Source organism: Zalophus californianus, chromosome 17 (genome assembly GCF_009762305.2).
Source record: "Zalophus californianus isolate mZalCal1 chromosome 17, mZalCal1.pri.v2, whole genome shotgun sequence".
NCBI lineage: Eukaryota > Metazoa > Chordata > Mammalia > Carnivora > Otariidae > Zalophus > Zalophus californianus.
The window spans coordinates 13,940,027-13,952,353 of record NC_045611.1 but is presented as its reverse complement, the minus strand read 5'-3'; the positions used below and the strand labels follow the sequence as shown (position 1 = coordinate 13,952,353).

Here is a 12,327-nt window from a genome sequence, read left to right as displayed (position 1 = left end):
TCACCCATGACTTCCTTCTTTCCGTACTCTTTTTCAATCACAGATTTGTCACTTCAGTAAAACTAAAGGATTACTAATTTATAGAATTGTAGCACTTGAAGGAATCTGAAAGAAATCATCTACTAGGGAAACAAAGTCTATCCAACTTAGTGGCCCCCTCCTACCCCCTGCCCTTTCCATTTGGAAATATGTGTGGGGCAGGGTTTGCTGGTTGTCACAACTACTAGGGAAAGTTACCAGCATTTAGGGGGCAAGGGCCAGAAAGGTTTAATGTCCTCATTGTGTGGGATAGACTTGTACAACCAAGAATTGTCTTGCCCAAAAGGCCAGTAACCTCCCAGTGGGAATAACTGAGACCATTTCTGTTTGTTTCATAAATGTGAAACAGGCACATTCCCGCTGCTGCCTGGTCCGTCGCTGTCCCAGTCCATTGCTCTGACATGAGGATATTTGGTTTGTCTATTTTATTGAACTGTTTAAGTGATAACTGACTCCTAGTGAAGTTTAGTGTAATCATTGCCTTCTGCCTGAAAAGTTGTAACAAGATCATATATGACAGAGTGGAGTGCCCCTTGGCTCATGGTCGTATATTTACTTTTATTCTTAGTCATCAAAATGAGTAAGATTTCTGTATTTGATAGACTATCTTTTAAGATAAGCTAGGAGGCAGTAAGATGTTTATAACAGAAAATACCCTTGGGGTTTGGGTTCCTGCATTCTAATTACTTTTCTATTATTGACTTGCTGGGTGACCTTGTGCAGGTCACTAAAATCTTGTTTACTATATTTTGGTGTTGTAAAAGTAGCGTGAACAATCCTGTTTCAGGATACATACTGAACTGATTACTGCTGAGGAAGGAAAAAGAGATTAATTTTGTTTTTTGCTTCATTTTTCTGTGCTATTTTAAAACTTAAAAATGACCCATTATACATTAAGTAATTAGTTTTTGTTAATTTTTTTGTTTTGTTTTTACATCTTAATACTGCTGAAATCATCTTGTATTTTATAGTTGTTGATGCGTCATAGTTTAATTGGCAGTGTTTTTTTCTTTTTAATGGTTATTGCAATACTGTTTGGTTTACTGCAGTACGATTCTGATACTAACCACCCAGACTTTTCACACACTTCACAAGTTAAAGGCCGTGGTCTCCAACAAGACTGCCCTTCAGATTCTAGCCACACTGCTGACCAATTGGATATAAATTTGGGAGTTCCCATGACCCTTTTAGGTTTAATAATTCACTAGAATGATTCAGATTCAAAAATTGGTATACTTATGATTATAGTTTTAGTAAAGGATAGTAAAGGATACAAATCAGAACTAGCCAAATGAAGAGACACATAGGGTGAATGAGGTCTGGGAGGGTCATGAACATAGAACTTCCATGCTCTCTCCCTTGTCATCCTCTCAGCATATCTCCTCTTGTTCACTCACCAGAAAGTTCCATAGAACTTCAGTACAGTTTTTATTAGCATTTCATTAGGTAGACTTGATTGATTCATTGACCACATGCTTGGCCTTCAATTTCCAGCCCTGTCTTCCTTCCCTATAGTCAGGCTGGCTCCAAACCCCAACCTTTTCTTCACTTGGTTGGTCTTTATGGTGACCAGCCCCCATCTTGAGTCATCTAATCTGTTAGGTGTGATGCCAAGAGCTCATGAATGACTAAGACAATCATATTATTCAGGAAATTCTAAGGTGTTAGAATCTCCCCTCAAGAATCAGGGCGCAAAAACAGACACATAGATCAGTGGAACAGAATAGAGAGCCCAGAAATGGACCCTCAACTCTATGGTCAACTATTCTTTGACAAAGCAGGAAAGAATGTCCAATGGAAAAAAGACAGTCTCTTCAACAAATGGTGTTGGGAAAATTGGACAGCCACATGCAGAAGAATGAAACTGGACCATTTCCTTACACCACACACAAAAATAGACTCCAAATGGTTGAAAGACCTCAATGTGAGACAGGAGTCCATCAAAATCCTAAAGGAGAACACAGGCAGCAACCTCTTCGACCTCAGCCGCAGCAACTTCTTCCTAGAAACATCGCCAAAGGCAAGGGAAGCAAGGGCAAAAATGAACTATTGGGACTTCATCAAGATAAAAAGCTTTTGCACAGCGAAAGAAACAGTCAACAAAACCAAAAGACAGCCGACAGAATGGGAGATGATATTTGCAAATGACATATCAGATAAAGGACTAGTATCCAAAATCTATAAAGAACTTCTTAAACTCAACACCCAAAGAACAAATGATCCAATCAAGAAATGGGCAGAAGACATAAACAGACATTTTTCCAAAGAAGACATCCAAATGGCCAACAGACACATGAAAAAGTGCTCAGCATCACTCTGCATCAGGGAAATCCAAATCAAAACCTCAATGAGATACCACCTCACACCAGTCAAGAATGGCTGAAATTAACAAGTCAGGAAACGACAGATGTTGGCGGGGACGTGGAGAAAGGGGAACCCTCCTACACTGTTGGTGGGAATACAAGCTGGTGCAACCACTCTGGAAAACAGTATGGAGGTTCCTCAAAAAGTTGAAAATAGAGCTACCATACGATCCAGCAATTGTACTATTGGGTATTTACCCCAAAGATACAAATGTAGGGATCCGACGTGGATGGAACTGGAGGGTGTTATGCTAAGTGAAATAAGTCAATCAGAGAAAGACATGTATCATATGACCTCACTGATACGAGGAATTCTTAATCTCAGGAAACAAACTGAGTGTTACTGGAGTGGTGGGGGGTGGGAGGGATGGGGTGGCTGGGTGATAGACATTGGGGAGGGTTTGTGCTATGGTGAGCGCTGTGAATTGTGTAAGACTGTTGAATCACAGACCTGTACCTCTGAAACAATACAGTATATGTTAAAAAGAAAAAGGAAGAAGATAGCAGGAGGGGAAGAATGAAGGGGGGAAATCGGAGGGGGAGACGAACCATGAGAGACTGTGGACTCTGAAAAACAAACAGGGTTCTAGAGGGGAGGGGGGTGGGGGGTTGGGTTAGCCTGGTGATGGGTATTAAGGAAGGCACATTCTGCATGGAGCACTGGGTGTTATACGCAAACAATGAATCATGGATCATTACATCAAAAACTAATGATGTAATGTATGGTGATTAACACAACATAATAAAAAAATTTAAAAAAATAAAACCTTGGAAAAAAAGAATCAGGGACAAAGACTAGTGTAAGATTCTGTATTATACAATGATGCACACAAAATAGTGTATCTTTCAAAAGATGGTGTATTAGCCTGGAATACAATACTTTTAAGACATAACTTTTTAGGTTCTTTGGTGTAAGTTAACATAGGAAGTATTTTGAGCTCTCTTCTGCATACATTACTTTAACTATATAAAATAATGTCGTTTACCTAAAAGAAACTAGGATTTGTAATGAAACCAACAAACCTTGATGCCACTATGTACTAATTGTGTGACTCCGAGTCTCAGTTTCTTTATTTGCAAAATAGACCTAGCTTTATAAAATGTTAAGCACTTTTCAGCATAGTGTTAGGCATGGAGTAGACATTCATTGAAGTATCCTTATTATTGCTGTTTCTATTATCTGTATTATTGATCTTAACATTTGCAATTTTACCTTTATAGATAGCCAGAGATTGAGTTGTTTCTTTCTTTTCTTTTTTTTTTAAGATTTTATTTATTTGACAGAGCACAAGCAGGGGGAGTGGTAGAGGGAGAATCAGGCTCCCCGCCAAGGAGGGAGCCCGCCTTGGGGCTCAATCCCAAGATCCTGGGATCATGACTTGGGCTGAAGGCAGACGCTTAACCAGCTGAGCCACCCAGGCACCCCAAGAGATTGAATTTTAATCTGAATTTGATGTAGAGAATGCTGCTGTGCTTTGTTAGGGTCTTTGATAACAATGTTTTATTACCTGTATGATATTTTAATTATATGTACTTTTGCCTTCCACTGGTAACTAGAATTCTTGTGAAATGATATGGACATGGAATGAAATGTCCTTTTCTCTTACTTGTGTCTTACCTATGGGCACCATTTAGAATAACTGTTGACTGCTACTCCTGGCTAAGAGCTCTAAATGGCTGTTGATAGCATTAAGGTATTGGTTGGCTGGTTTGGAGAAAAATAACCATATGTATTCAGATTTACAAGGACCATACTAGCTCCTAGAAGCCTTGGATGCAGACTAAAACTATCACAGTCTTTTGTCTTTCCTTAAAGCAGTAGCAGAAGTATTTCAAATGCTGAACGGAACCTTTCACTGCCAACATTACTCTCTCCTACACCTCCTTTTGCAGTATATAATTTTCCTTTGATTTATGAGAGATTTAACAAATAGCTAAGTATCAACCTGTAAAAGTTTCGGAACTTTGAAACACAAAATTGGTCTATAAGCATATTACACCATATCCCTTCCCCCATACTCTCTACTCTCTTACGCAGGTGAGTTTAATGAGTAAATGGAATTAATCCCTCATTTTACTTGTTTTTGCAGTTCTTGACATATTTCTTGTTTACTCATTTATGCTAAATTAATAAGAGCAGATGTTGAGGTTCTCCTGATTTTTTTTTTCTCCTATCAGGAAAAATACTTTGCTTAGGTGGAAATGTATAAAGAGGGTTTCAAAATCTACAGAGCCTCTTTAGGAAGGAAATTTGATCATGTAAAATACACCAGAATTAGGATGTTTCCATTTCTCTTGGTTTTCTAGACCGAAATTGAAAAATTGAGCTAGTGAGATTTAGACTGAAAGTATTATTTCTTGGTCTTGGCTATGTGATCTTTATATGGAATTATGATATTTAAGTACATTGAACTATGTATCTAAAAATGATAGCAAGGGGCGCCTGGGTGGCTCAGTTGGTTAAGCGACTGCCTTCGGCTCAGGTCATGATCCTGGAGTCCCGGGATCGAGTCCCACATCGGGTTCCCTGCTCAGCAGGGAGTCTGCTTCTCCCTCTGACCCTCTTTCCCTCTCATGCTATCTCTCATTCTCTCTCTCATATAAATAAATAAAATCTTTAAAAAAAAATAAAAATGATAGCAAGATTCAGGTAGAATGTACATTATATTAGGAAGGTGTCTTGGATACCTCATAGACCCTTGAGTTCTAAAAGACCCTAAAGATCATCTGGCCCAACCTGATTCTTTTATTTTTATTTTTTAATTTTTTTAAGTAGGCTCCACACACAGCGTGGAGCCCAGTGTGGAGCCTGAGCTCACGACATTGAGATCAAGACTCCAGCTGAGATCAAGAGTCAGATGCATTATTGACTGAGCCACCCAAATGCCCCTCATCCTGATTCTTTCAGGAGACTCTTATGTAAAATTTCTGTGACAGATGGCTCTCTAGCTTTCCATGAGCTATTTTGAGAGGCAGCCTGTTTCATTTTGGACATCTCTGATTATTAAAGTTCTTCCCCATTTTTGATCCAGGTTTACCTGTGCAACTTTTTGTTGTTCCTAGTCCCATTCTTTGGAGTGATCCAGAGTAAGTCTAATCCTTCTTGACACTGGAAGATAGGGATAGCTCTTTATGCCCTTGTCTTCAAGTTAATCCTTCAGTGTTCAGATTACATGGCTAATTGACCCCTCCAGAATACAGCTTATGAGAAGTCTCTCTTACAATACATCCTCCTTAGAAGAATTCTACCACTGTACTGGGAAAGTACCTAATATCACTATAATCCTTTGTGAATTTTTATTTTATTTTATTTGAGATTAGTTGTAACTGATGTTTTTATTTTGAAAGGTTTTTTTCTATTTCTATTAAATTCACTATTTATTTGTCTTTGTAGGGTTTTAGTCCTTTGGTCATTCCTCGTGTGGTATTTCTGAGTTTATGGGTAAAAGTCTGCACTGAGCGGTCAGGAGGGGCCAAGTTGTTGTTTTATTTTTGTGTTTTTGTGCTCATCAGTATGATTTACATTCCTAAATTATCATTTTTTGTGGGGCGTTCTGATTGGATTGGGGCTGGTGGTGTGGCCCGTGAAAGAGGTTACCCAAGGCCGACCAGAAGAGGTGGAAGTTTCCTGAGTACACTGCAATGGCGTAGTGGACAGGGCGGCAAAGGAGAGACTGTCTGCCATAAGGCAGTGGTGAGGGCTTATAGTTATAGGTTGGTATGGGAGAATATGGGATGTATGGAATTACACCTTGTTTGGTAATCTTAAGAACTGTGCCTGGTTGTAAGTGACCCATTGGTTGGTTAGGGCCTGTGGCTTAATGACCCTGCTCGTGTCAGCTTGGTAGTTGCTGTGGGCCCTTTTGCCTTGCTCAAATTTCCGTTGCTCAGGTCTGTTGCCTAAAAGCAGCCTCTACAATTTTGGTAGTTGTTTACATTCAGCTTTGTAGTATTACTATTTCATGTTATTTTTACTTAAATCTTATTGCCAACAGTATTTTCTACTCTTTTCACCATAAAACACAGAAGTCCTTCATATATTTTTGCAACAATGGAGGTGTTTCATGTTTTTTCTAATTAATACAATTCTTAAGTTTTCTTTATTTTTCTTTATTTATTTTTTATTTTTTAAAGATTTTATATATTCATTTGAGACAGAGAGAGCACAAGGAGGGGGAGAGGCAGGGGGAGAGGGAGAAGCAGACTCCCTGCTGAGCAGGGAGCCTGATGGGGGGCTCAGTCCCAGGACCCTGGATCATGACCTGAGCTGAAGGCAAATGCTTAACCAACTGAGCCACCCAGGTGCCCCTCTTTTTTTTTTTTTTTTAAGGTTTTATTTTTAAGTCATCTCTACACCCAAGTGGGACTCGAACTCATGACCCTGAGATCAAGAGTTACACACTCTACCGACTGAGCCAGCCAGGCGCTCCTTAAGTTTTCTAAACAGAATCCTTTTAAGACATAAAGACGAATGGTCCTTTAAAGGGTTTTATTTTTTTATGAGAGAGAGAGAAAGCACGAGCATGGGCGGGGTGGGTGGGAGGAACAGAGGGAGAGGGAGAAGTAAACTCCCTGCTGAGCAGGGAGCCTGAATCCCAGGACCCTAAGATCATGACCTGAGCCAAAGGTGGGTGTTTAACCGACTGAGCCACCCAGGCGCCCCTCTTCAAGACCTTTTGAGCACACACATGCTTTCCTGTACTTGTTTCTTGGTTGTTGTTTCAGATGGGGAAGATATTCTATTTTTATTCTAATTAAAATTTGACTCCCATCCTAAGAATTTTTTTAATTAATAGTCATCAGTATGTTACTGAACACTACTATATATGAGATGTTTTGCTAAACACTTTACTTACTATATAATATCTTATAAGTGAATAAATTTAATAACAACTCTGTGAATTAGGTACTACTGTTATTCCCATTATACTGAAGAGGAATTTAAGACAGGTTGAATAATTTGTCCAAGGGCATGCAGCTGACAAGTGGCAGAACTGAGACTCAGACCCAGGCAGTCTGACTTGTGGAGCCTGTGCTCTTAGTGACTGTATTTATAACTGTTTACTTTCTGATAAAACAAGTGTAAAAGGGCTGTCTTGTGTTTTTACTGATGTAGCCCTTTCTATCAAAATATGCATGGAAGATTTTTTAAAAAATATTTTTAATATTTAAATATTTTAAGTGTTTTAGGTCTATATGATTTAAAATGTGCAGTGTCCCCAGAGGCCACAAATAATTACTAGATATTCTGACTTAATTTAGCTTTCATTTGGGACCTCATGGTAGAATGATTTCTGGGGAGTTATTCACTCCTAATTTTTATGCAAGAATCACCTCTGAAGCCAGTGGAAATACATAGTACCTGAGCCACAGTAGACAATTCAAAGACTGCATCTCTGATTATGTGGGCAGCTTATATGAAATCACTTATGGCCAAGTGTAATCTTTTATATTTCATAATTTCACTGCCTATAAGTTTGGGCCAGAGGTTCTCAAAGCACCCTGTGGAGGTCCCTGAGAATCTTTGAAGAAGTACATGAGGTCACAAGTATTTCATGATAATAGTAAGATATTAATTTTCTTTTTCACTCTCAGTCTCTCACAAGTTACAGCGGGGTTTTCTAGAGGCTACATACCATGTTACACAACAGACTGAATGTGGAAGCAGATCTGAGAATCTAGCCATCCTCCATTAAAATTGCCATTCTCCTCACTAAATTTGTATGATTTCGGAAAATATGTTTTTCAAAAACTATTACTTACATTATCATATAATGGGTTTATTGTTTTTAAAAAATGAACAAATATTTGGAAATTCTTTTATATTTGAGAGGGAGAGCATGAGAGAGAGAGAGCACAAGCAGGAGGGAGGGGCAGAAGGAGAGGGAGAAGCAGACTCCTCGCTGAGCAGGGAGCCACGTGGGGCTGGTTCCCAGGATCCTGGGATCATGACCTGAGCCGAAGGCAGACGCTTAACCGACTGAGCCACCCAGGCGTCCCCATTATTTGGAAATTATTAGTTTGAGCTTCTCATTCAGTAAATATCAATAGATAGACCCCATGTAAACGAAAGCTCTTTGGGGGTCGTCAAAGACTAAAGAGGGGTCCTGAGACCAAAACCTCTGAGCACTTCCTGTTTAGATTAGTTGTATCATATGATATTAAAGAAAATCTTGATAGAGAAGTAAAAATCTAGAACATATTACAAGATTTTAAAAATTAAATGAACCATTTTTATTTCTTACTAAATACTTCTCTTTTGAATTGTGTAAGCAGGAGACTGGAACCTACTGAACGACCTCTTCAGATTGTTTATGATTACTTATCCAGGCTGGGATTTGATGACCCTGTGCGTATACAGGAAGAGGCAACAGATCCTGACCTTGGCTGTATGCTTCGATTTTATGGTGGTAAGAGTTTATCAGTGGCTTTGTGAATGTGTTTAACTACTTTTAAGTTGATCATTTGTGCCTCTCCCTGTTGTCAGCTTTTTAAAAGTATTTTAGCAAATGGTGTTTTTAAGCCAGTTAACTAATGTGGTTAAAAAAACAACAAAAAAAAGAAGGTGGGGTATAGTTAGGGGAAGACTTAGAAGTATTAGCCAAAATACTTTCGCTTCTTTATTTTTGTTCTTCTTGTCTTTTTTTTTTTTTTTTTTTTGACTTACTAGAATCATTTTATCCCTTTGTCACAGAATCTTGATCACATCATGCTTTAAAGGATCAATTTTACTTTCAGGTTCTTTATAAAAACCATGGAGTTTTGGATAGCCCAAGAATGTTGAGAGCTAGGTGGTCATTAATCATATATGACTTGACATTTGATGAATACATTTGTCAAATCTTTATATTGTTAAATTTAGTGGGCTTGAAATCTAGGATTTTTTAACTTTCCCTTCTCTTTTGGCGCATTTTCCCCCCATCAACTGTTTTTTACCTGATCACTTCAATAATAAAGTTAGACTAATTAAAACTAAATACTTTCTGAATATTGCTTTGCAAATATACATAGTCTACTAATACTACTACTATTGAGTACTATTGATTGTTTACTGTGTGCTTTTCTGCTTGTGAATTACCCAGTTTGTTACAACCACCTTATGCCATAGAACTATTATCTTATTTAGCAGATGAAAAAAACTGAGAGAGGTTAAACAACTTGTTCAAGGTCATACAGCTAGTAAGTGACAGAGCCATTTAACACCTAACACTTTTGAATTAATATGACCCACTTATCAAGCAATTGAACTAAAACTAAATGATTAGTGTATGTAGGCAGTCATTTATTGAAATTCCCTGCTCTCATTCCTTAGATTATTGATTAAATTTCTGTATACTTCTTTTTTTGTTATTTGTTTATTTATTTATTTTTAAAGATTATTTATTTATTTATTTGACAGAGAGAGAGACAGTGAGAGAGGGAACACCAGCAGGGGGGCAGTGGGAGAGGGAGAAGCAGGCTTCCTGCTGAGCAGGGAGCCCGATGTGGGATTTGATCTCAGGACCCTGGAACCATGACCTGAGTCAAAGGCAGACACTTAACACCTGAGCCACCCAGGTGCCCTGTTGTTTATTTTTAAGTAATCTCTACACCCAATGTTGGGCTTGAACTTACCACCCGAGATCAAGAGCTCTACTGACTGAGCCAGCCAGGCACCCCTCTGTATACCTCTTGAAAGAACTCTTATGACACAGTGTCACAAGCCAGCTTCATTTAATGCACTTCACAAAAGATTTTATGTTTAATTTTTCATCATAACACTATTTTGTGACATGTTGTTCCTTAAAAGTTGATTTTGTTTTATTTCCATTGATTTCTCTTCATTGCTAGTTCATGGAAGGAAAATAGTTGCTAGCTTGAAATTAAATAGGAAAATCCATGGGGCGTCTGGGTCCAACTTTTGATTTTGGCTCAGGCCATGACCTCAGGGTTGTGAGATTGAGCCCTGTGTCGGGTTCCATGCTAGGCATGGAGCCTGCTTAGGATTCTCTCTCTCCCTCTCCCTCTCCCTCTGCCCACCACCCCCCCCTTAAAAGAAAATTAAATAGGAAAATCCTTTAAGATTAATTTGAGGAGCACTGTCCATTTAAACCTATAAAACTTGGGTTAAAAAAAGAGCAACTTGGAATGGTAACATGTTCCTTTTGTGATTGTGGTTGAAAATGAGTTCTTCGTTATATGTTTTATTCTAAGATGAAAGTTGAGCCTTAAAGTGCCGGCGAGCTCCTTTTGAACCATTGAGATTGCGTTTGCACTCAGTTGTATATTGTATCAGGGCACTGTTGGCCCTGATACATTAATCTTTTGCACCACCTGATAAACATAGCATGCCCAGGATCTTCATATACCCTTAAGAAGACATTTCTAGTAGAGTCTAAAAGAGTACTAGTTTGTAGTTCTTACTGTGTTTTTGAGGGGAGGAGGTCTTTAACAGAGAACATTTCCAAAAATGGGCTCTATTAATTTAGAGAAGCTAGTATAATTTGAGTGAGAAAATTATGTTTGGGAAAGAGGTTTTTAAAGCTAGTTATTTTTGAAACTAGACAATATGTATATATGGCACCAAAAACAAAAGTAAAAAAAAATTAATAAGTGTATTAATTATCTATTGTCTATGTAATGAATTACTTCAAAACTTAGCATATGGGAGTGCCTGGGTGGCTCAGTTGGTTAGTGTCTGACTCTTGGTTTTGGCTCAGGTCATGATCTCAGGGGTTGTGAGATCACGCCCTGCATCAGGCTCCATGCTCAATGTGGAGTCTGCTTGCAATTCTCTTCCTCTCCCTTTCCTTCTACCCCCACCCGTGCGCTCTTTCTCTCTTTCTCTAAAATAAATAAATAAAATCTTAAAAAAAAGAACAACTTAGTAACTTATGGGGCGCCTGGCTGGCTCAGTTGGTACAACACGCAGCTCACGTTGGGTGTAGAGATTACTAAAAAACCTAAATAAACTTAAAAACAAACTGTGACTTAAAATAATAATAAATATTTATTGTATAGTTTGTGTGGGTGAGAGATCTAGGAGTAATTTAGTTGGATGGTTCTGGTTTGGCTTGCATGAGATTGTATTCAGTCTGTTGGTTGAAGGTGTAGTCAGTCATACAAAGGCTTGACTGAGTCTGGAAGAATCACTTCTAGCATGGCTGACTCAGATGGCTCTTGGTAGGTCTCAGTTCCTCACCAGCTTTTGACAGAGATCTCAGTTCTTCACTTTAAAAAGACCTCTTTTTAAGGCTGCCTGAGTGTCTTCATGACATGGCTACTAGCTTCTGTCAGCGATGAGACATACAGATGGGCGTGTGTACGCACTCGCGTGTGCACACGCGCACACACACACACACACACACACACACACACACACACACGGAGGCCTCAGTGTTTTTTATGACCTAGCCTTATAAGTCACCTACATTTTCACCACTTTCTGTTTAGTAGAAGTGAGCCACCATATACAGCCTACCCTATGGAGAGGGAAATTAGGCCCCACCTTTTGGAGAGAGAACTATCAAAGAATTTGTGGACATATCTTAAAACCATCACAAAAAGTATGCTTCCCTTTCACGTTGCTCCTCCTCATCTCAGTTCCTGAATCCAGAGACAACCACTGTTATCAGAAGGAAAAATATCTGTGAAATATTCTCTTAGAAGCAAATCGCTTAGTAATCAGCTTTAAATATTTTATATGTAGAGTCTTTGGTGAGTTAGCTTAGTTAGAATATAGTGTTAATGAGGCCAGGGTTATAAGGGCCTAAGTTCAAACTAGTTAATGTTGCTGTGCTTGCTGGATCTAAAAGATACCCTGTACACCAAGCAGCCATCATGCAAATGTTCATTACCAGTGTTGCTAGAGAGGGAGTTCTGGGGGAAAAGTGAGTTAGTGGAATGACTGGCTCAGGGCAAATTCATGATAAAAGCTGTGGAAATA

The 12,327-nt window shown here is 38.8% G+C and overlaps 1 protein-coding gene across 1 annotated transcript in view; it reads left to right on the top strand.

Moving 5' to 3' along the window:
• The window catches only part of PHLPP2 (PH domain and leucine rich repeat protein phosphatase 2), a 76,559-nt gene that overhangs the window by 12,968 nt on the left and 51,264 nt on the right, over positions 1 to 12,327 (top strand). The window contains exon 3 of the mRNA XM_027618581.2: positions 8,679 to 8,812. Coding sequence (XP_027474382.2) covers positions 8,679 to 8,812 — 134 coding nt within the window. The remainder of the gene's footprint in view (positions 1 to 8,678; positions 8,813 to 12,327) is intronic.